The sequence below is a fragment of the Falco rusticolus genome, chromosome 2 (genome assembly GCF_015220075.1).
Source record: "Falco rusticolus isolate bFalRus1 chromosome 2, bFalRus1.pri, whole genome shotgun sequence".
Classification (NCBI taxonomy): domain Eukaryota; kingdom Metazoa; phylum Chordata; class Aves; order Falconiformes; family Falconidae; genus Falco; species Falco rusticolus.
The window spans coordinates 25831088-25857316 of record NC_051188.1 but is presented as its reverse complement, the minus strand read 5'-3'; the positions used below and the strand labels follow the sequence as shown (position 1 = coordinate 25857316).

The following is a 26229-nucleotide window of genomic DNA, read 5'->3' as shown; positions in this document are numbered from 1 at the left end:
ATGAACTGAGCACAACCCCATTCCCCATCCCCTGCGCCACTGGAGGGAAGGAGGTAAAATCAGGAGTCAAGTTAAGCCTAGGAAGGAGGGAGGGGTGGGAGGAAGGCGTTTTTAAGATTTGGTTTTTATTGTCTCATCATTCTACTCTGACTTAATTGGTAATTAATTAACTAATTTCCCCAAGTTGAGTCTGTTTTGTCCATGACAGTAACTGGTGAATGATCTCTCCCTGTCCTTATCTTGACCCGTGAGCCTTTCAATGCATTTTCTCTCCCCTGTCCAGTTGAGGAGGGGAGTAATTGAGTGGCTTTTGGTAGGCACCTGGTGTCCAGCCATGGTCAACCCACCACAAGCACTCTACATTTATTTTTATTATATAAACACCTTATTAATCTAAACTGCTACATTTTCTATTCTAACCAGACTACTGAAAAGGAGGATGAAAAATAGCAACCTTGGTATTCAGGTTGAGGGACCACTCTCCTGAATAGCAGGTGCATCACTTAATCCAAGAAAACATAATTAAGACATAAATGCAGTTTCCATTCTTTCAATTCCTGTGTATGAGAGCACAAGAATTTATATAGCGCTTCAAAAGCAGAATTGTAGGGCATTTCAATACGTGGTCTCATGGAAAATGTAGATAAGGCACACAGGGATATATGTATTACAGGAATAAAGCACATTTACAAAGAACGCCATTAAATCATAATGTTGCTATATTCACATTGCCCTGCTTTATAATTAAATTTTTAAATTAATCTATTAATTTAGAATAGATTGAAATTGTGAGTGGATTAAAACAATTAAAAAATGTGTTTCCTCATAGTCCTGTTAACAAACTCCTAATGTTAAAAAACCTAATTAAACAGATAACTGAGAACCTCAAACTTCTTAAACAGATTTTGTTGTGTGCAAGACAGAAGGTGGTGAGAAGGTTCAGAAGAGTACTCTGGAAACCTAGGGCATTTACCCTGCAGTATCAAGCTGTTTGTATTTCCCACCTCCCAGGAACACATTAAGATAAATTGCAGTACAGCTATTCAAGGGACAATTTCTGAGTCCCCCAAGCTGGTCACCAGAAAGAAATTAATTCTACAGCCATAGTAAGCCTTTACAAACGTAAACGGTCTACTATCATCAAACATCATCTGGACCTTTGGGGGTTTTTTTGCAAAGTGGCATAAAGATTATCTGCTTATAAAAATACATAGATTGTAATGACTAAATGCCAGCTATTTTTCAGAAATAAGTGGTGCATCTCTCTGCTGCTGTTGTAGATATATTTTCATAGGTAGAAAGGGCATAAAGTATCAGGTACAGTTCAACAATCACATTTTGGAGAGGACCAAATAAAGAGAGAATAGTCTAAAAAACAAAGGGAGAGAAGGAAAGAACACAGTAAGTACACTTCTTCCCTTATTCCATGCAACAAATTAATCTTAAATGTAGCCCTGTTTTTGATGTTTGGCCCCTTTCCCCATTATCTTCTTTCCTTGACCCCAGAGATCTTATATTCCTTTACTTGCCTACTTCCTTGTTCACTTAAACTTTTTTTTAATATATACAACCTAATAAAATCAATATAACAACATAATGCACATACACTTAAACCTATGGTAATTCAACATTTAAATTACATCTTGTCAAGCAGCCATTTGCTTACAAGTCTTTCAAATATGTTCTTGAGTTAGGATCATATCTTGTTGTATTATGTATTTGTACAAGCATATAGCATAATGAATTACAGATCTCTTCTTAGAATATAATCTGATTACAGAAGAAACGTATTGATTCATTCAAGAACAATTTTTTTTTCCTACCTACGGTTCAACTAAATCCAGAATTGTTCTATACATTTAAAATTGAACTTTACAAATGTTCTCACTCACTGGAAAGATCACACACTTGCAAAGAATTAAGTCTTTATCTGAACTTATTCAACTTACATTAGCTCTCCATTTTTAAACAGACCTAGTTACTGCTTTAACTTTTATTACAGACTCAGCATATTAATTAATGTAACATATATTTTATTCTTATATATGGGCACAAACACACATAATCTTCCATAAATTGGAATAAAGCATTTTTTCCTACTGCTGTGTCAGTAAATAAAAACATACAGGGAATTTGTTTTCCAAATTTATTTCAAACCAAGCTTTCGTTTTTTCTAATTCCCTTACTTAACAATACTTCAATGCAATGTGCATACTGGAAAACAGACTACAAAAAAGTAAATAACCCACATGAGCCAAAACACAACCAGCTTTTCTGTCTTTGACATCAAATGAAATAATTTACACCACTATACTCTTGGATGTAGAATTTGTTATTTTTAAGACTGTGGTATTACTTCTAACATTGTACTCAAACATTCTCATGAAATACATTAACTTTTCACAATACAGAAACAAATAAAAACCAGAAACCATCTTAGCTATGTAGATTTAACAAAGGGGAAAACAGATAACTGACAAAATGTCACCAAATTGATTAATTTCTTAAATTAGATTGGGACAAGTGATCTTTCATGAAAAATTATACCAATGTATCACTTTCAGTTTAATTTTTCAAAATCGTAAGCAATTTTAGTATTAATTATTTTGCAGTTAACTGATTTATTACTGAACTATCTAATGCAATGGCAAATATCCAGAATAATTAATAGCAGAGTATTCTAAGCAGCAAAATAAGCCATGTACTCTGAATTATGCATCTATTTTATGAATTTATTCAAATACAGGAGTCAGCATCTGGTGCCCTGAACAGTTTTCTAGCAGACTTTCGTTACATACCACTCTATAGAGAAACACCATACCAGTCCTTCAAGCATTATCTTTTCAGTTTTGATACCTCCAAAGGTTTAGACCACACACTTTGTCCTGACAAGTTTAGACTTCTTGTGTTGCCACTAGAATAGGAGCCTGCCCTGACAAGCAGGTGGCAAGGGATCTTTGCAAAAATAACTACAATTGAGCTAGCTTTGAACGTGTCACTGCGGGTACTGACAGACTCCTAAGCCATCCTTTGCAGGCTACATGTGAAGCATTCATCCAACTTCTGTGCAAGCTTTTCAACCTAGGGGTTACTTCCATAGTATCAGAGCAGAGACTTCATGTGTCCCTGTTTAAAACTCTCTTGGTGCACCTCCAGTCACTGTTGCATTTATAACATGGCCACAAAAAAACTGACCATAGCTCTATGACTTTCTGACTGTGTATTAATATGGAAGGAGATACCTTTCATTAATTTTGAGTGTTATTAAATATGAACTCAAATGACACAGACTTTGGGAAGGTAAATGACATTGCACTGTCAAGTAAAAGCACTCTGGTTTCTTTTAGAGGTTGCAAGAACTCATGAAACTGTCCTTAAAGACTCTACAGTGATTTGAATTCATTATTTAATCAAATAAATTTGATGCCAGTTCCATCTGGAATCTCATCAGATTAATATAATTTACACACCTCTACAGTAAACTACTTTTTACAAAATACTACTGTTTTCAAAGAAACAAGGGTAAAATGTAAGTCACAGCATTCACAGAGAAAACAAATCAAACATTCTCACAACAAAACCAAAAATATTCTTAGCTTAATTTAGTTTTTTGCTTGAAAGAAGCTTACCAAACTGTTGTTTCCACCTGACTGTCATGCAGCTGTCGATTGTCTAACTGGGCAAAGAGAGGAAAAAGAACTTGAATCCCTCCAATGGAATGAATTGCGCTGTGAATGGAGTGGGTTACAATAGCTTTCACATCCTAAATTAATAAAATAAATAAACAAAAGGGAAAACCTCAGTCAATATCAGTTTTAAAGGAAAGTTACAAACATAACTTGGGAACACTTTAACAGATAATTTTAAGTGCAAACTAAATCAGATTTGTTTTAGCTTAGTTTCATTACTTATGTTTCAATCATAATCACTATACTTAAAGGAAAACATTAAACAGAAAAACTTCAGCATCATGGCAAACTGTGCCTTATAGTATAAAGTATATATTTCTTAACAAAGAAATGATCATTTTTTGCTCTAGAAAGTGAGCAAAGAAAGAACAGTTCAAATGACAGGTATATTAAGAGCTAAAATAATACAAAATAACAAGGTCTCGGTACACTACCACACAAATCCTCTTATGATCCCAATGATGCTGTGCTAATAGTAATCACAGAACATCGATTTAGCAGCACAAACCTGAAGCATAAGAGCATGGGGGGAGTGTACAAAAATTGAAGGATTTTCCTTTGGTGAGGATTCAAGGCATAGCTGAGCATCAGTAGCCTTCGCATTATATGTAAAAGCAATGCTACTTGCAAGTTTTCCATCGTATAGTACTTGTTTATGGTGCTCAGCCAGATGAATGTCACTCTCAGATTTAAACTTGAATGTGCTCTGAAAAAAAAGAAAACATAAACTTTACAAAGTAAATATTTCAGACAAAATTCTTGCCTCAAAATGTGCAGAAAATACATTGGATTTGAGAGGTAATATAAAAACTGCTGAACTTTGTTTTAATTTTCCAGTAGTTTAATGCTACTGAACAATTAGACAATATTTTTGTTTACTCCACATCAACATGTCAATATAATATTTGGTGGTTTATGTAGTATTATTGCTCTCTCCTTTCAGCATCAGTGTTAACAAGTTCGGCAGTAACTATCTGGAAGAAATGTGTCACATTAAACACCTATAAATATGTTAAAATAAAAAATTGAGCATTCAATGCATTAAAAATAAAGAACAAATTAAATGCCTTGTATTTTAGTTTATATAAACTCACTCAGAACTTTGAATCCTATACCATTTTGATTAAAGGAACAGTTATTTCTAAACAGCATTAAAACCATTCATTAAAACACTTTATTAACAGTCAGAAGTATATATAAACAAGTTACTTACACAAAAAAATCCAAATAAAATTATAAGTGCCATATTTCAGACTAATGTTCTCAAACTCAAAGCTTTTACAAAGGAAGACTGAAAATTTCTGTTTTCTTAAACCTACTATGATTCATATCTGATCTAAAACTATATTTTCTGGCAACACTGACAAATCAATGAAGCACAAGAAGATAGATTTCTGCCCTTCTGCAAAGCATTGTCAGATTTACTTGTCACATAACTACTTTTGCATGTAACAACCATTTGACAGTGTCAAAAAGACAACTAGCAGTAACACACAGTACTGTAGTGACACAAGTAAAGCAAAGTTATTAGAAATGACCACCATTTAATTAAAGCAATATATATGTAATGTGTTTCTAAAATCTTTTCACAGTTTAAAATAATTCATCTCTGAGGTTTATCATGAATAATTTTGCTTGTTTTCACTGCATATAGCCATCACAATTCTCTTTATCCCTTTGGTCCTACCAAATCTCTCCCTCCTTCCCCTACGCACTGTAAGAAAACCTATATCATAAAAACATTGAAAGTACTATCACTAGGGGGTTGGTTAAACAGGTTAGAAGAATTAAAAAAGGCAATTTATAGGCTATCAGCTGCTCTTTCCGAACAAAATACAGGTTCCTACTGATTATATAAACCCATAAAACCCATCCAGCTTTAGCAGAGCTCTCAAGGCTGCTGGAAGCCCTGACAAAATTCTCTTGCTTACAGCTACACAATGGGAAAGTACATCTGCTCAAGTGACTGACACACGGCAATATAGGGTCTTGTGACAAGCATCCATTTGTATGTGGGTCATAAGATTGATGTAGGCTGAACAGACTGGGCACCTGACTGCAGCTGCTGGAGAACCCCTTGGAGTGGAACTGTCAGTCAGCCCTGTCCCATGCTTGGTGACTAAGCAGAAGGGAGGCAGCAATGCCATGCTGAAAATATAGGAGATTCAGGTACCATAGCAGAGAATGCAAGTAGGAAGGGCAAAAGTAAGCTAATAGAAAGTGATTTAAGCTACATTTGGCAAAGAAGGAAAATATTTAGCTGCATTACGAGGAGTGTTGCTAGCAGATGGAGGGAGGTGATCTTTCTCCTCTGCTTGGCACTGGTGAGGCCACACCTGGAGTTCTGGGCTCCCCAGTACAAGAGAGCTGTGGACTTACTGGAGAGATACCATTGAAGGGCCACTAAAATCATGAAGTGACTGAAGCATCTCTCCTATGAGGAAAGGCTGAGAGAGGGACTGTTCAGCTTGCAGAAAAGAAGCCTCGGGGAAGATCTCATCAATGTGTATAAATATCTGAAGGAAGATTCAAAGAAGTCACCTTCCTCTTAGCAGTGCCCAGTGACAGGACCAGAGGCAATGGGCACAACTGAAACACAGGAAATTCCCTCTGAATATCAGGATAAAGTTTTCCACTGTGAGGTTGTCCAACAAGGTGGTAGAGTCTCCATCTTTAGAGATATTCAAAATCTGTCCAAACAGTCCTGGGCAACTAGCTCCAGGTGGCCCTGCCTGAGAAGGCGTTTGGGCCAGATGACTTCCAGAGATCCATTCCAACAATCTCAACCATTCTGTGATTCTGTGATCTGCATTTGGGTTAGGAGTCCATTTTGTAGCGAAGCTCCCAGTGATCCTCACTGCTCTGTTCATACTGCAAAGGTGTTCAGAACCAGAGACTTCCTTTTGGCTGAAACTCAGATGTCCCCCAACTGTTGGTAGTCACTCAGCCCAAAGGATTAGACTACAACCAATCTGAATGAAAAACTGCAATATATACACTATTCAGCCTTCAGCACCAAATGTTTTAATCTAGAAATGTGTTCCTATCGTGCCACACTACTTACTGAAGTAGAAAAACCGAAAGAATGAGTACTAACTATGCTTAGAGCTCCAGAGCTGGCTCTCTGTTGATATGGCTGACTACATCTCACTTATCAGGAAATTACTGCTACAGATTACAGATTTGTCCTGATGAAGGTGATGATGCACTTCTCCCCAGAGGGCGTTTTTAACTATACAGATAAATCTCTGTGCACTTTCTGCCGAGACAGAAATAATTTAGTGATGTCATTGATTTCCAAAGATATCTGCATTATGCATGTACTATATTTTGATGTTTCACCACATGAAAACACTTCTTATCTGGAAATTTTTTCATGCCTATAAGCTTTGTCAGATTCCAAAGCTCAGAACGTTTTACCTTGATGGAGTTTTTCATAACTTTGCCATTTTAAATACGTCAAAGTATTTCAACACAAAATCTGTATCATTTAATTACCGTGAAATTTCACAACTTTCAAAACTGCTTAAGTTAAAATAAATCCAGTTTTACAAACAAATTTTGTCATTAATCTACCTCCTTGTTTTCAGTGTTTACTATGCCTCAAGAATTTATCAGACAGAACTATTTAAAAGTCAGGCACAAATAAATTATACAATACTGACTCACATTTTTTGTAGAAAAACAAGAATTAAAGGGACATTCTGCCATTAAAGCCTAACAACAGTAATCATAAATTGGAAATGCTAATCTCCTACCCAACAGATTATTATCACAGAATGGAAAGAGAGGCCACAAATTCTGATATATGATACTCTTTTATTGCTAATATGGTTTTATAGAAAGATAAAAGAAATGCAGTATGCAAATACTGTACTGGGAACCTGAGAAAATACAACCACAGAGGGACAGCAGAGGCTGTCAAGCATTGACAGCCGAGCCCAGAGAGTGGTGGTGAATGGAGTTAACATTCAGCTGGTGACCAGTCACAAAGTGGTCTTCCCCTGGGCTCAGTACTGTGGGCAGTCCTGCTTAAAATATCTTCATTATGATCAGGACAAAGGGATCGAGTGCACCCTCAGTCAGTTTGCAGATGACACCAAGTTGGGTAGGAGTGTTGATCTGCTTGAGTGCATGAAGGCTCTGCAGAGGGGTCTGGGCAGGCTGGACTCATGGGCCAAGACCAATTGTATGAAGTTCCAGAAGAAGTGCTGAGTCCTGCATTTGGATGACAACAGCCCCACACAAGGCTACAGGCTTGGGGCAGAGTGGCTGGGAAGCTGCCTGATGGAAAAGGTCCTGGGGGTGCTGGTTGACAGACACTGAACATGAGCCAGCAGTGTGCCCAGGTGGCCAAGGCGGCCAGTAGCATCCTGGCTTACATCCAAAACAGCATGGCCAGCAGGACAAGGGAAGTAACGGGTCCCTCTGTACTCAGCACTGGTGAGGCCGCGCCTTGAATCCTGTGTTCCGTGTTGGGCCCCTCACTGCAGGAGGGACGTCGAGGGGCTGGAGCGTGTCCAGAGAAGGGCAACGGGGCTGGGGAAGGGGCTGGAGCACAAGTCTGATGAGGAGCAGCTGAGGGAGCTGGGGGTGTTCAGCCTGGAGAGGAGGAGGCTGAGGGGAGACATTATCCCTCTCTACAGCTGCCTGAAGGGGGGCTGTAGGCAGGTGGGGTTCAGTCTCTTCTCCCACATAACAAGCGACAGGACAAGAGGAAACAGCCTCAAGTTGCACCAGAGGAAGTTTAGATTGGATGTTAGGAAAAATTTCTTCACTGAAAGGGTGGTAGAGCATTGGAACAGGCTGCCCAGGGAGGTGGTGGAATCACCACCCCTGGAGGTGTTTTAAAAATGTGTAACACAGTGTTTAGGGACATGGTTTAGAAATGGACTTGGCAGTCCTGGGTTAATGGTCGGACCTGATGATCTCAAAGATCTTATGATCACCTAAATGATTCTATGGTATGAGGTCAAACTGCAAATGGTTAGTTAATGGTCACTGAAGGAATGGAACTTTGAGATCTGGTACAAGCAGTATGATGACATAAAGACAGCAAAGAAGAGCCTTAGATTTAGCATATTCTACACATGGTTAAAAATATATACAGGATCCATAAAGAAGGTATAAAGGGTAGGTTTTGCTCCTACAGGAATAGGAGAGGGAACAGAGAGGGATGAGAATTACTCCAGCACTGTCCTCCCCAGTAAAAGCAACTGTGCTTGATCAAGACCACTACTCAAACACTAGCAGCTCTCCCCTCTCCTTTAGCAGCAAGAGTGGTGCTTTTTTATTTCCCATTCACCCCTTTTTGCTACTGTAGGTTCAGCAATCATACACAAAATACCATCTTGCACGATGTAATTGACTTCAGCAAATTTGAATTTTCCAGAGTATTTTGTGTGTGTCAGTATGTGCATGCACAAATGCATTTTTACTCCATCCTTTGTACATGACAAAAAGATTTATACTGTAGCAGTGATCAAGAGCAAACTCAGATGCAGCAACATATGGAATAATCTGACAACTCATTTTGAAATGCCTAAGAGGAGTGGCACAGATGTGACAGTGCTATAAGGACAGGGCTTTATTGAAACATCCCTTTATAAACAGCACCAAGCACTGCATATCAGATGCATCTCTTCCTTCCTTGCCCCTCTACTCTGTGTTTATCAGCCCCTCAGGATCCCAGCTGAGACATGCTTCTCTCTCTTCTTTGCTGCCTGGAAACAATGATGGGTAGCAGAAAAAGCACAGTGACAGCAAGGATACTGCTCTCATTTCCTTTTTCCTTCTTCAATCTCAAGCAACTGAAAGTGTCAGCATTGTAGGTAAAAGTCCTGTACAGCAATTGCAAGACTCAAAAAGAGGATGCTTTATTACAGATAAAATCTGCAAATGCAAATGTAAAGTTCTACTATGCTTTTACTAAATTTAACTTAAAATTTCAAGAAACTTTATGGATGAATTTGGGAAGACTTAACAAGAAAGAGGCAAATCACATAGTTCTACTGCCAGTGTATTTTCCTCTCTTCCCCTTTTAAAAGTTTGATTATGTGTTATTTCTATGCAATAGTTACTAAGCATGGCAGCTTTTCAATATTGCTACTCACACAATCACTGTAACACTTTTGTTCAAAAAACCCCAAAGGCCTTTTGATAGAACTGAAGATTTAGTATTTAAAAGTAAACTATCTGTTTATTATTTTTTTATATATATATTAAAGCATGCTGGTTACAACTAAATGTATTCAGAAGGACACGTTGAGCGAGACCAGCATGGAAGTATCATGAACTGTTTCTACATTACAATGTTCTGTAATAAGCATGTAATGTATAATAATAATACAAATATTACGTATATAAAAGATAAAAAAATTCTATAAAAATAGTAAATAAATCTTATTTTAATGGCTTCTCTAGTTCATCCTAAAATCTGGTGCTTCTACTTGCATCACATAATAGGGGTGCAACAAGGTACAACAGATTCACTTTCCTTTGTAGATCAAGATCTGACTTTTCCTGAACTTTGTGGCTCTGGTGTTATTTGCAACATTACATACTACCTATATTCAAAAATTTACACCTACTGCACTGTCCTGAGTTCTGGCATGTTGGTAGAGTATGCAGATTTTGCTGTATTCCAGAGGTCTTAATGGCAGTCATTGTAGGATACAGACATTAGGAATGATTGTTAGCGTAGCCAAATAGAGAGGCAAAATCATAGTCTCTTATGGACAAAGCACGTAGAGCACAAAATGAGGAATGGTCACTTTCCCTAAAGAATCAGAAACCTGGGATATAGTGGACTAAAGTAAGAATTGCAAATCAAAGGAACTACCAGAGACAGTTGTAAGAAAGAAAAAACATCTGTATTAAGACAGTCTCCAAAAATCTGCAAGTATTTTGAATGATCATCCTTTGGGAGAAAAGCTTTGGCACAACCAGAGTTCACAATGAATCTAGAATAGTGGACCTTTTGCAAAAGCTGAATAGTTGATTCTTCCAGTTGGCTAACAGTACCAACAACTGGAATCAACAGGACATGTAGTTAGTTAACTACTTAAGAAAAGGTTCTGAAAGGCCAGTTTGCATCAGGAAGTTAGATGAGAGCAAGAATGTGATCTCCAATGCCAAGCAATTTGAGCTAAATGTCAATTGGGGCCCCTTGGACTATGAAACACCCATACTGAAGTGTTCTGAACTGATGGACATTTGCACCCACACAGAATCTGAAAGGATTTACAGAAATAAACTTAACTGAGACACATAAGAGGCAAGCTTGGAGTGAAAGCTACAGTCAGTGACCTGAGATCTCGAAATGACAGGATGTGGTTCCTTTTTTTTGGTTGTGAGTAGACCTTGAGTTAGAAGTTGATAAAAAAAGTGTGCTGTTTTGTCTTATTTTTTTGAAATAAGGAAGTTAAAGAAAGAAACTGTGTTATTTCTGGGGTCCTGCTCTAAGAACCTGGTCTTTTAAAAGGCTACTAATAAAATATACTTTCAGATTCTTAGACAAGGAAGGAAACTACTCTAGAAAGGAAGGCAGAATTAACTGTACTGGCAACATGACCTAAACCTAAAACCATGATATACCAAAGAATATCCCCAAAGTATTAAACTTCATTTAACTGACATTTTACAAAAAACAGTAAGAAGCTACAGGTGTGAAGAAGTGTAGTTTAATGGAAGTCTATGAATCAAGCAAGGTAATTTGACAACACTGTAATAAAGTTAGTGCAGTAACTACTGGAAATGTCATTTAGCATGAAATCATGTATGCCTCATGAACCCCTTCAACACTCACAAAATATGACATAATAATTTTCACTTGAAACAAATGAAAGCATTATTCCTATTTGATATAACTTCAGTATATGGCTGCAAATCCACTTAATAAATTAATAAAGTTTTACTACATTTACTATGAAGAAGTAAAAAATTACATTACTTTCTTTTGCATGACCACAAAAACATTTGCAGAAATATTTGTTCAAACAAAATAGAGTATTAAGTTTGGAATAAAGTATTCCTTGTTTGCACAGGTGATGCACTTCTCTTGACTAACTGAACTTTTCTAATTTCAAGGCAGTCAACAATTTCAAGCAACAATCAACTGTATGCAATAGACTTCCTCTTCTCCAAGTAACCTTGACACATTTAGCTATTCACGCTACATCCACACCATAAAAGATGAAAATATCAACTTGTCACTGTCATTCTAGTGTTAGCTGTGTTCAAATGATTTAAAGCAATCATTTTCAGCACATCAAATTAATAGTATTAGAATCTAAATGCTGATTTTTACTTGCTTTTAAAACCTTTGTGCTTTCAGAGTATATAATACATACTAAAAAACCCTGAAAATATACTTCAGATGATACCACAAATTTCACAAATCAGAAAAAGAAAATTTGGGAATAATTGAAAGTAGAAATTCAATATGTTTCACTGGGATTAGATTCATTTTCAAGCCTTCTCCACTAGGCAGTTTCTGCAGACTTCTGCAAAGTATCTGTTGTTTTTCGTGATGAAATACTACTATACACAGCTATTCCAAGTCATAAGGGATTATTCATACTAGAGATGCAAGTTTATGCATGCCATTAATTTATCCAATCTGTCCCCTAAATGTCACTGGCAAAGCATGAGTAAAAAAGTTCTTTTACTTCAGCAGAACTATTTGAACCTGTGCATTTGAAAAGAATTGGTTTATTATGCCTTGCTGAAAGTTAATCTGCCTTAACTCAGGTTTTAAACACAAACAGGAGAGAAGAAAGTTATTCCCCTGGTATTCAGTACACCAATTACAAAATTGTTCTAATCTGATTGTGATCTAAAGTAAAAAAATTCACATACAAACATGTTTCAGCTACACTTTAAAGAAACAACTTGCATCTTTCAAAAAGCTCATGGAAATTAAGGTTAGTTAGGATACTTGAAGAAACAGTCTTCTTTTGCTGAAAACAAATCACATAGCTCTGGGTGAACCTAAGAGGAATATTTACATGCATATATATCTTTCAACTACATCTATCAAATTATTTTCCTTTCATAGCTTTAATTTTTTTATGATTCTTTGTTACCTTGTATCCAGGTCCTAACTGATGTATTGCAAAAATCTGTGCTGGGTTGAGTGCTTCAGTGAATACATATACTGCTCCAAGCTGGCCGCAGAACACTCTATTAGCATCAGCAGTCTCCGAAGAGCCAAGAAAACATTTGTCATAGCTCTGTATCAGGAAGAGGCAATGTTAATAAAGTCTGGTCATACAAACTATACAATGAAATAACATTTGTGTACAGTTACTGAAGCAAAAAACCTAAGGCAGGCTCTAGTAAAGAAAATAAATCAATCATTTATTACTTCAGTACCTGATTCCCTGTAGTGAAGAACTTTGAATAGCGTAGAGTTAATTGTTTTATGGGTCATTATTACAATGCTTTTGACTGGCCACTAGGATTTGATTTTTATTAATTGTTCAACATAAAACAGAGAAAATTAGAACAGTACATTCAAGTACCAAATAACCTTCCCTACTGCTTTCTAGGAAATAGGAAAGTCCTTGTAATTATCATTCCAAGTTCCTTGTAATAATAATCAGAACTCTCACTGCTAACACATAAGAACATGTACTGAAATGCACTCTTCTTTCACTGTTGTGCTAACAGAGCTAAACATCTCTAGCAGAAAAAACATCAAATATGAATTTTTGTAGTTTGCAACTGGTGCAGTCTTCATGACTGCAGCCTATAATGATTTGGTTTGACCTTAAACTCCTCTTCTGTCTTCTTCCACGGTCACAAGAATTATTTTCCATTCTTCCTTCCAACAACTACCCTCTGAACAAAGACCTTCTGCAGTTTTCCATCTGTCCATTTCTTATTATTTCAGGTTTGAAGTGGGGGTTTTTTTGTGGCTTTTGGGGTTTTTTTCCAATTTAAATTTATTTTGCAAGAATTACGTGAAGTTATTCTGGTGCTTCCAGGAAAAGAGGCTTTGAGAAGAAGCAAAGCTTAGAATTTAACTGTCTAGAATAAAGATCTGGGGAACTGGAAAAAGACACAGCACAAGAGGAGAACAACAGAAAGCATAAGGATCTTTGCAAGGCTAGTCCCTTAGCTTCCTTGAGTCACATGTACTTTATTTAACAGAAAAAAGGATCAGGCCTCACTTTTTGAGCTGAATCAGCAAACCAGTAGAATCAGCATTAGGAAGCCTGCTTTTTCATCCTGCTTGGCTGTTGCTGAGTTTCACCCTAAGAAAAACTTCTGTAGTCTAGAGAATGGAATCAAATATGGTGACACGCCACCGCAGTGGATTGAGGTGGATAAGCTATTAACAAGGAAAAGGGGACTCTGTCTAAAGGGTTAGGAGGAAGTCAAAGATCTAGAGGCCAGCTTTGCAATGAGGTGAGGTAACAGGTATCCAGGATTTTATCTCCGACTTATCCTCCTTTTGACCAAACATCTCTTTGAATTTTTTTCCCTTGGGATTGCTAAACTTGTATTAATTGTTTTGGACAAACCTAAAAAATTTCTGAAAAAAACTACATCAAAGTTGGTTCACAAAGTCCTACCCAGGATGCATAGTGCAAAATAAGGGCTATGAGACCACTCTGACTACTGGTAAATCTAATGGTGAAACTTCCTAACAGTTTTCAGTTAGTTCATTAAAGTCCTCCTTAGCCTTGAAGGCTTTACTGACACCTGCGCCACTACTGTCAGAGAGTGTTAAGTCAATTCATGTTGAGCAATTGCCATTTTTTATGGTTATTTGAGGAATCTGAATACTGATGCCACCCTTTTTCCTAGTTTATACTTACAAATTCCGAGATCTACATTCCTGCCTATTACAAGGGTATTTTCCTGGCCTCTTCTAGATAACATTAATTGTACAACATGCATCATAGTTTTCAATGGAATCTGAGTTTTACATATAATTACATTCTAGGTCTGTTTGCCTGTAGTAATTACCAGTTCTGTCTTTTTTCATTCTTACCAGATTATACTTTCCCATTTTCTGGTGTTTCATTCTGGATTAAGTGCTTCCATTATTTTTAATTGGAGGGGAGGCCTAACTCCTGATCTTCTGGTAATTTATATTCACTTCTGCTCCAGATGCCAATCAGTAGACCTGATATATTTATTTATTTATTTTAAAATCAGCACCTAATACTCATAGCTCATTTGCTCTTCCTCCAACTATCTCGCATTTCCACAGTTTTATACCCAACTGATACCAACAGATCCAAGTCTGCCTATTTCTGTACATCCCTGGTAACATGTCATTAATGACCCCAAGATGAGATGACTAATAGATCTGCTTCATTAAGTGCCTTGGCCCAAATCCTCCTATTTTATTTACATAAAAAAATAAACTCTTGGAACTTATGGGCTTGTTACTTAAGGACATAACTGTATCCTTAATATTCTTGATGCTTATAGGCCTTTTTTCAAATGCAGCCCAAGTGCTATTGATAGAATCAACTTGTTGGCTTTCCAATCCTTCTAGTTTCCTTATCCTACAACAGAAATATAAGCTGACAGATGTCAGGACATCATCAAACCTACCTTCATTCAGCTATCTGAACAAAAATCTTCCACCAAACCCCAGTATCCCCAAATTCGACACCTTGAAGAGGCATTTTGTGCTTTCTCTCATGTTACTTCCCATAACTGGGGAGAATTCCTAACAGCCAAACTCTTCCAGTTTAACTTCTGTCCCCAAGTGTATTTGAACTCTTATAAATAATTAACTCCATAGGCATACAGAGCTGATCATGATTACTGACCAGCCAGCAACTGCACACATTTGATTATGTTGTACTCTGTCATGCATTTCATGTCATCTTTTTGCCATAATCTCTAGCTATATCTACTCTTTGGAATATAAACTCAATGAGTTATTTACCACTAGCTACTGTATCTTATGTAGCACACAATGAATCTCAGCATTGCTATATTTTTGTATTTCATTAAATAAGAACAATGAAGTTAAAACCAAAACCACCTCTACAGAATCTATCAGCAACATTCACAATAGAAACAGCTATACAAAAAAATTTACAGTGTCTTCCCCTTTTTCATCCTTTCTCATATCTTACCTCTAACATTCAGGCTGAACATTGTGCAATATTTAATACATGGAGGTCCCCTCCAAAAAAAAAAATTTTTTTGAACAACGTTTGAGTGATTTAGAGTTTTGTAAAGATGACACATTTTGCAAATCCCTAGATGAAAAATGTCTATTAGGACAACACACATTGTTGTCTTACAACGTGAAGGATACATGTGTGAAGCCTTAATGACTACTTCATGTTATATCCTGTATCTTGCTGCTCCTATTACAGAAATAGTTAAGAACCCAGTGATTTCATGGATGAGTATAAATAAGAATGAATTAGAAGAAATACAAAGGAAAAAAACAAAACAATAAAATTTTAAAACCCCGTATTTTTAAACTTTCACCCTTTTTGTCATCACCATCTTTACTTCAGTGTCTTCCAGGGTACATACAAAAATTGTAGACTGAGGTATTCTTCAGTTCTTGTTTGGATACAAGAGGTGAATGTCAGACATTGAAAAAAAATGTCATAAAAATATAAGATAATTGTAATGCAAGATCAATCTGTGAAAAAAATAAATTCAGTCTCTACCAATAAAAAATCTATCCTTGTAAAAAAAATATATATAATGAAGACAAGACTTTTCAGTTGCTCACTGTGTTAAAGCTACCACCGAACAAAATGCACCATGATTAAATATTATTTTAGATGAATAAAATATTAGATTTGCATTATTGAGCTTTAAGATTAACTGATTTTTTTTAAAGCACAGTTTTGTTTTAAACACTGAATCTCAATTATCTCACAATGTTCTTGTATAAAAAAAAGACTGAAAAGAGTAAATGCACTTAGTTAACAACATGCAACTCCTGCACCTTTCTCAGTTTTCATTATCAGCTTTCGCAACCTGTACTGCTATGTCTGCCCGTATAATCTACAGATATAGTTATGCACAATGTAAGATGTAAAGAAAGAATGATTAGCACATTTGCGTAGTTTTTTCTTTTCCCCAAAAGGTATTATGGTAAGGCATTTTCTTGTCATCTTGCAGGAGACTGAAGTTATGTCCAAGTGGATATATGGAAGAGTATGAAGGCAGAAGTTAACAAAGAGCCAGATAATTTCTCAAGACTTTTCAAGGGAATGCTTCTAACAACTCAATCTTTGAAACAAGAAAGTTCTAATAGTTAAAACAAGAGCTTCTCTTCCTAGCTAAATGTGTAATAGTGCTAAGGAGTCTCCATACACCCCCCTCCTATTTTCCTTTTCATGCCTTTTATACAGTTGCACCCATACACCTTTCCTGAATTTCTCTTACTTTCTTCTCTATTTCCTCCTTCTACTATAATAGGTTTTTGTTATTAAAAAAATAGAGACCTAATGATAACTAGTGTCTTTCATAACTTAATCTATTCTCCAGCAAAGTAAAACTTTAGCAGAAACTTAAAAGACATCAAAACATCTAAAGCTCAGTAAACTAATCCCACCTTAAGAAAAGATTGTATTTCTGTTACATGAGAAAGCACAAAGGAATACTGTGAAGAAAATAAGATTAGAAGGAACAGCTTTTCCTGCTAAGCATTTATCCTTAAGGATTACAGATCCCCACAACATGTAACTAGTAACTCAGCCCAGATCCTTTGAGACGTCCGCTGGCTTTTCAATCATCAAATTCTCACCTATCACCAAAATGTTTATATTACCAAGGAGAAACCACGGTCTGTAAAAGCTGAAAGGCTTGCCTTTTCCTGTAAGTAGAAATGCTACCAAGAAATCAAAAAATGATGATCAGAAGCTTTGGCAAGCAGAACCCTCCATGTAATATTTAAACTCTCCCTTTCAAATCCAATTTTGCCTCTAGAATTTAGCAAAATACAGTTAATTTCCTTAAGTAGAAAAGAGCTTCCTTACCCTACACAGGCAGTCAGAAAAAACTGAGAGTTATATTATAAATAAGAAATAACAAAAATGTAGCAAGCTGATGAATCAAGCATCTCTGAACTTCTCACACAGCTTTAGCTGAAGGCAAAGCACAAGAGAATCATTTCCCCATCTAAAACTTTGGGCCAGAAAGAGTGCTTATTTCTGCATCATTAGGTGTAGATTCTCAAACCTTCCAAAGCAGAAGGTACAAAAGGAGAGCCGAAAAAACCAACAAAAAAGAAACTTATATAGAATTCATTAAAATAACTTAAATATAATTTTAATATAAAAAATACAAAAAGGATGCATTTCCTCTAAAAAATTGTTGAACTCAGTCCAATTAAGAGACACAGGTGTATTTACAGGTATACATGTAATCTTCTCCAAGTAAAAATGACTGGTTTCTGCCTGTGGGACAAGCAGATGCAAGATTGCTGTGTCTTTGCTCTGGGCCAACTAATGCTATGCAACAGTACATCTCTCAGTATCTTTTAACTGGTTGACACCTCTCTGTAAATGTTTACTACCCAAGAAAATTGCTCAGTATTTCAGGTATGAAATCTTGTAGCAGTTAATTTATACTTGCTAACAATATTAATTTAATATAAATGCCTTAACACTTAGCACAGCATTTTACTATTTCCAAGTCAAACAATAAAAGGCAAAATATGCTTGTTACTGGGAGACAGATGCAAGATTTCAGACTTCGCTTAATACTGTAAATACCTTGACACTTCTCCACCCTTCTGTTTTCTAGCTTTTACTTTTTGTCTTGCTATCCTGTTAGTTTAAAACTGTAAACTCTGCATAGAAGAAATGATCTCTTACTAAATATATACAGTTATTAAAATAATATGACTGTGAACATAGCTCAGGCTATTCAGTTTTACTGCAATTAAAAAACCTACTTAAAATTTAACGTTCAATAACACAAAAAGCATAGAAATCTTTTAACCATTAACAAATAACTTCTGTTGAATCCAGCACAGAACTTAACGTGATACAAAAATGAGTACATTTGTATACGTTGGCAGTATGCATAGTAATTTAGCAGAATTAATCAGTTTTTCCTAAGGACTTTTCTCAAGCTAAATCTGTAACATCTGTAAATCTTAACACATTTTCCTGTAGAAAAAGCTAAGTATTAATCCATTGCTATCAGTGTTCTCTATACAGTATCACATATTAAAAAGATTAGCTATAATAGTCTCTCCAAACAAAATCTCTGAAAATTTCATTAAAATAGCTATGCAAAATACAGGCAAAAAAAATCCCAAGTATTCTAAAAATATGTGTAATATATAGAACCAATAATATTACATTTTATTAAATACATAACTAAGGAAGATAGATTAAAGGAGAAAGTTAAAAAAAGATACAAAATTTGAAAAGACCTAGAGAAAACATAGTACATTTTTTCTTTTTCAATTTACCTTAAAATGAAAAGCTATGAAAAAGGAAGAAAAATAAAGTCTTACATCGTTTGTGTTAACATGCCAGGCCATGTCACCATAGGATACCAGCTGACCATTCACATAACATCGTATTTCACTGTTTCTCCATCGATTATAGATGTGTACGATGCTTATCATGTACCACTGGAAAGACATGAAAAATCAGTATACAGTGGCAGTTTTTTGTGCTATCAAACATGAAGTTAATGAATAGCATTAAAAATAAGTAACTAGTCTTGTAAATTTATACAAACAGATTAATTTTTGCAAACTCTTAATATTAAAAGTCAAGTCAGTGAAACTTCAAGTTCAGTCAATAGAAACATGCCTAAATGTAATAATAAATCTACCTGCTTTCCTTTATGGGATCAGAGCCAAAAATGCATACATACAATTAAAAACTTGATTACACTTCCATTCCTGAAAGTGTAATTTAATTTAAACACTACAGGCTGTAACAAAAAATACAACTGAGTTCTGATGGGAAATACAGTTCTATGTGCACCTACCTTAAAAAATTCATATCACATATCTCTGCCTTTTCATCATAGCTCTCTGACAGAAATTATTAAATAAAAGGAAAAATTTCACAGCACCAAATTTTACAGCCCAGTTTAAGACACCACCCTGGACTGCTTCATGCGATTTTCTTCCTCTGTTCTTTACCATTTCACCAATTTTTCGACAACTGTCATACCATTAAAAATGCATTACATAATCAAACACAGAAAGTATCACAGTAAAATGCTCCCTAGTACAGCTATGGTGATCTTTGAAATCATCTGTTCAACAGGAAACATTATGTCAGAGTTCAAGAAGAAGACCTTAAGTTCCCTTTAAAACCAAACCTTTAAACTCATCTCAGACTAGGAATGGAAATTTAATCTGTAAAATCTGCAAATCAGCTCATGCTTAACTGTAATGGGTGTCTGTATTATTTCAAAATATGTACAAACCAGACGAAAATGGGCATATTGGAGAAAGTCCAGAAAGGGCCACAAAGATTATTAAGTGACTGAAGCCTCTGATACATGAGGAGAGGCTGAGATATGGGTCTGTTTAGCCTGGAGAACAGAAGGCTCAGCAGGATCTTATCCATGTGTATAAATACTTGATGGGCAGGGGATAAAGAAGACTGAGCCAGAGACTTCTGTATCCGGTGAAAGGACAAGAGGCAATGGGCACAAACTGAAATACAGGAAACCTCATTTAAATGTATGTATGAAGGTGGTAGTAAGCAGTAAGGACAGTCAAAGACTAGCACAGGTTGCTCAGAGAAGCTGTGGAGTCTCCTTGCTTGGAGATACTCAAAACCTGACCAGACAATGTCCAGAACAATCTCATCTAGGTGGGCCTTGGAACAGGGAGTGACAGCAGACTGTCTGAACACATCCCTTTCCAACCTCATTGATTCTGTGAAAAAGTCGGCTCATCCATTTTGAAAACACCAGTTCATATTCTAATAATTTGGAACAGTAATTTACAATTTACTTGTCTTCCTTTTCTTGGTATCTGTTTCATTTCTTTTGTTTTCTATGTTCAGCTAAGTCTCTTTTTTTCAAAGCTGAAAACTTTTGCATCTCTTGGAGCATTATTTTAACAAAGTCACTTGGTGTATCTCTCCCTGAGCAGGGGTAAGTAGATACAGAGCCTACTAATAGAAAAATCTTCCTCTCTGTATCAGAGAAATTAAAAGCATAAAGTTTTAATGTGATGATTTTGAAATCAGAGCACAGAATTACAAATAAGAAAAGCATGCAACAAAATATATTTTGACAATAATTGTTGCAGTAGTCCTTGAATTGAGTTATATTCTATTATAAATCTGTAGTATCTATATATACATACTAGAATACACATATTTTTCCATATTTGTTTCCAGGTCTTTAAAAATAAGTCTTCGGTTATCCCTCCTTAAAACCTACAGTTAACAGAAGGATGAAAAAACCCTACTAATCATAACAGCAGCACTGAAGTATCTCACTTCTTGCATATAAAGGTAAACAGATTTACTGGACAATACTAGATTAATGATGTGCTGCTACAGCTTTGGGTTCTGAAGTCACATGTGGCCAGTCTGCTTTTTGTTTTTAAGAACCATGAACAAAGTATTTTTTTAGGTCATTATACACCCCCACCCCTCCATCGCCCCAAAAATAATCAAAAATCAAACCCACAACTGAACAAGCAAATGTTTTCCCCATTTTGTAGGCAGATTCTATTTCAGAAAGGAACACCCACCATAAATTCAACAAAATATTCATAACTCGAAGTCTAGAAGCTTAACTGGTGACTATGCTAATCAGAAACTAAGTGCAAACCGCATGACTAGAACTCTGTTTTCATCAACACTTCTTTTTCAAAGCTTCTACACCACCTAACATAAACCTCTTAGAAGAAAAATCCCCTTGTCCTCTTTCCTTCAAAGGTTAATTTACCAATAATCTCCACTAAGTGATGACAATTTTACATTCTTTCATCATAACAGCAGGCGTTCTTTGCAATAGCACTATTCAGAGTTGTACCTTTTCTAACTATTCACATTTCCATTTCTGATACTTCCGTAGGAGAAATCAGCTGACAAGCATAAGCCCCAAGTTTTATCCATTTATCTTCTATTTGTGATTTTTTTTTTACAATGTTTTAAGAGAATTTCTGACAACATACCAGTTTGTAAGACTGTCACTGTGTGTAGCTTAAGCTTCACAGATGACTCATTCATCTGGAAATAAATAGTTCATTACTTTTGTTGAAACACTGCCTACAGAGCCTATAAGGAATTAAAATAAGCAATTCAGTCTTGGGAGAGTTTTGGTGTCCATGTCAAACTTCAGGAAGATGATATGATCTACTTTTGATAATCTCCCCCCCCCTACCCCTGCATGCAGCTTCTAGTCCAAATCTCCTTCCACTTTTCTCCTTTCCACAACTTTTCTAAACCTTTAGCATCACTACTGTCAGAGCACTACCTCTGTCTGCTACTCTGACCCACAAGGCAAGCTCTACAAAAAACATTGAGCTTTTCTTTACCTGAACGCACGTGCACATACACATGCCCATGCACAGTCTATCCCAGATCATTATTGTAACTAATCCAGTAAAAAAATTGCTCTTTTGCCTCCTGGACTTGAATTAACTCAATTTACATCTTAAACTTTAACTTCTTTTTAGCCAGGGAAGTACTGAAGTATTAAAAAATTATTTACTCTTTGTGTCATATTTGTCACTAGTATCAATCTAGATAAAATAAGTAACATAGGTTTTCAAAGCTAATTCCTCACATACTGAACGACAAACTCCACCAAGAAGCCTATAATGCATTCTTACCAATAGGAAAATAAAGGTCCTTCTGAGATTCCTACTTGCTCACTTGATTCATATCCTTCCATCCATGTATTTTAACAAATAGAAATTCTCTTATCACATGATTTCTTTAAGGCTTTCAGGGGAGTATAATGGCTAAAGTCCTTAGGGAATCCACATAGCATGTATCAACTGGCTCACAAACTTGTTCTTATGCAGGGTAAAAATCCTTCCAATAATTCAACAGAAGTAGGGTACAAGACTGCCAGTGCAATATTTCATTGTTTTGTCCCTGATATGTTTATCAATGTGTTTTCTAATTCTTCCTTTCTATTTCTCTAGCTTCTACACCATTTTGATGGTTAATAGATCAGGCATGATAATATATGAATCTAAATATAAGCAAAGCCTTTTTCTAAAATTTGTATAATTTTCCATCACCCTTTTGTTTGACAAAATAGATGATATACCACAATTAAAAGTTTGGCAAATTTCATATTCAAATTTCTTTGGAACTTGGGGGTGCCTTCTGTAAGGTCCTGGTAACTGATTAATACCTCTTATGTTGATTTCTCTACCTCTTCTACTGACACCTCAATTTGAGACACTTCCTTTGATTCCTCGCCATTGAATTGTCTCGTAGTAAACAATGATGCAATTAATTGATTTAACTTTTTTGTTATGACACCATATTCATCAAGGGTTCCTATTAAGCCTTAGTCATCTAATTGCCCGTATGGACTGGGAAAAAAAAATGAACTGTCTTATTATTTTATATATAATTTGCTATAACTTATACTTTTCAAAGCATTCTTCATTTTGAAACAACTTCCACTTTCTGAATATCTTCTTTTTACTGACAGTGTCTCGAATTTGCTATTTATCTGTGCTCAGGTACATTGTGAGGAGCCTTTAAACTTTCTATTGGATTTTTTGGATTAATGGTGTATTTGCTTTTAGCCTTTTATATCTTTGCATTTAAGCCATTTCTCTAGCACTACCAAAGACGATGTTTTAACTGCTTATCTTTTTTTTTGTTTGTTTTAAGAAGTAAAGGAAGTTTAATTTAAAAATAAAAATAGCAAAATCCTGTATATCCAAGCATATTCTCCGTTTTTCAATTCAAAGTCAAGCAAGGGCCAATGTTTGAGCTCTCTAAAAGATTCAAAAAGAAACAAATCAAAATGCTTCTGGTATTTAAAAGTTTGAACTCTTGTCTTAGTACAATGCCACCCAGTTCATAGCAAAGTAATGTAAGCTTCTTTATGTTAGCATGCTTCCTGATCTTCCCCAGTTCATCACAGATGCTATAACCATGCTTATCATGTGGCTAACAATTTGATCTGAATAGTATGGTTTTCCTACTTAGTTACTGATTTTCAGGGCACAGGAACTCTTGCTATTTATTGTTACGATGGACTTATCTGATTAGGTTAAGTCTTTATTTAATACAGGGCATCAGTCGACTGGCAAGGCTGCCCCGCTGTCATTTGTAACTACAATTTGAAATGAGTGCCCACTGATGGTCAAGTCAACTTGACTTGAAAAGCTTCTGATACTTCTACTATGTCAATAACCTCATTTAAAATAGATATTCCAGTTTTATTTTTGTAGATACATAGAAGCAAGCATATATGTATGTTGCAATTCCCTATTACCTTTGTTTCATTTATGGGAATGTTTTTTGCTGATGTACAGGCACTTTGTTGCTTTCTGCCCTATCCTGTATCTGAAGACACTGTTTTCAGGACTTCAGTACTACAGAATGAACCAAACCAAGCTGTATAAGTTCACACACATATTTTCTTCAGTTTTTATTGAAATTGAAAAATTTCCCCCCTTTTTTTTTAATTTTCAAAGTCAGTAACACAATCTTCTTTTAAACTCATCTTACAGTCTCTTCCCTACATAATTCTTTCAAAACTGCACCAAGCCCATGCCTCTCTGCTATAACAAGAGCTTCCTTAGGCAGTACTCAAACACACTTCAGATAACAGCCTGCCCATTTTTTACACTGCTGAAATCTTTCAAGCTTAATCACCCACTGCTGAGTTAAGTCATATTCCTGCTCTGTAGCACCGTATAATTAGAGAGATGGGGCATCACACTCTTAAGTATTTCCAAAATGTGGAACTTATTTCAGTCTGTACTACAATTAGTAAAGGTGTTCAGGATCAGAAACACCCCAAAAAAGCTGTTTGCTCTTGACTGCAGTGCTTTCCTGTTCATACTTCTACAAGGACTGATGCTGAGGCTATGTGTGAAAATTACTGGCAGTTACTAATACACAAAAATTTCATTTTGGAGTCCCAGAAAGCAGTATAGACATGTTAAATACAACACTGCCAAAGCTAGTTTAGCTCTGTTGAGAGGTCAGTCTATTATACTACAGCCTCATTTTCTGTTTGGGGATATGATAACCAAATTTCTCCATGTATTTTCATAAATACTTACTTTTATAATGTTGTTAAAATAAACTAATTAAAACGTAAAATAACCACTTAACACATCTCAAAGTTTTAACTTAAGATTACATATTATTCTGTGAATGGTGTCATATGACACAGTTAACAGTGGAAAGATCTTCACATGAACATAGTATCATTCTGAACTGCCTACATAAAGCTTTTGACCAGGTGGTTTGAATATATAATTTTATTGTGAGTCAATAAATATTTTAAAACAACATTATTGAGAAGTTTAATGAGGATGAAGTTTCTGGCAAAGTGCCTATGTCTATAAGCAAATGGCTAATAAATAGTGTATCTGATGACAAAAATTACAGTTCTCCAGTTAGCATTTGGACAGTAAGCTGCTTTGTAAATGGATACACATTTTTTGAATATCTATCTACACATTCAATGCTTGCACAGGGGAACCAATGTAATACGTAAATAACATGAAGAAAATCAATCTACATGTTATACAGGATATATTTTGACTTGTTAGAGCCAGGAGATATATTTAACAGGTTTCGTTTCCCCCATTATGCTTTATGTACCTTCCCACATATAAGTACACACAAGTCACAATGAACAAAATATATCATGTGAAACCACTTGCAAATATATTCTAGAAGATTTATTTCAAATGCTTTCTAAAGCTGACATACGACCCAAAGCGTATGAAGCACAATCTTTGAGAAATATAACACTGGCATGGGAGTTATATTTGGGCATACTTCAGCAGATCAGCAGATTAGGATTTGAAACTGATATTCATATAATGAGATGTACTATATAGTGTATAATATATAATATATATTGTATAATGCACTAGTATTTCAGAATTAACTATTTGAAGTGGAATACAAAAAGCTAATGTTTTCCAGGGATGGCATGAAGCAAACTACTAATTAATAATAAAAATTATCAAAAGAATATCTTGCTAAAATATGAAAGGCTGCTCCTTCATCTACAAGTAAAGAAATTATTAGCTAGGTCCCAAAAGCTAGTTATTAATAACATAATTCAAAAGCTACCAATTCCATTTGTTACTAGGTTAAGTGTTTATCAGTAGCATCAGATGTGCTGCTTTGAAAACCTGACCTGTCATGAAAACTCTTTTCTGGCTCTCAAATTAAATAAAATTTGCAAACCAGAATTTTTCATTTCAACACTCCTCAGATATGTGTTTATAAGACTTTGCACATCCCTGAGTAATATGCTAGAAAAAGACCTCAGTATCTTTTAAAAAACCCACAAATTACCTCAAAGCTACATGGCAGAATTAGAATCAGTGATTTTGAATCACAAATGTGTAACAAGAAAAATAGTAGAACATAAAGCTGAT

The 26229-nt window shown here is 35.6% G+C and overlaps 1 protein-coding gene across 6 annotated transcripts in view; it reads right to left on the bottom strand.

Moving 5' to 3' along the window:
* The window catches only part of NBEA (neurobeachin), a 509705-nt gene that overhangs the window by 369625 nt on the left and 113851 nt on the right, over nt 1-26229 (bottom strand). For all 6 annotated transcript variants that reach the window (XM_037377448.1, XM_037377449.1, XM_037377452.1 and 3 more), the window contains exons 7-10: nt 19159-19278; nt 12776-12922; nt 4198-4395; nt 3630-3763 (exon numbers count right to left, since the gene is read on the bottom strand). In XM_037377448.1, coding sequence (XP_037233345.1) covers nt 3630-3763; nt 4198-4395; nt 12776-12922; nt 19159-19278 — 599 coding nt within the window. The remainder of the gene's footprint in view (nt 1-3629; nt 3764-4197; nt 4396-12775; nt 12923-19158; nt 19279-26229) is intronic.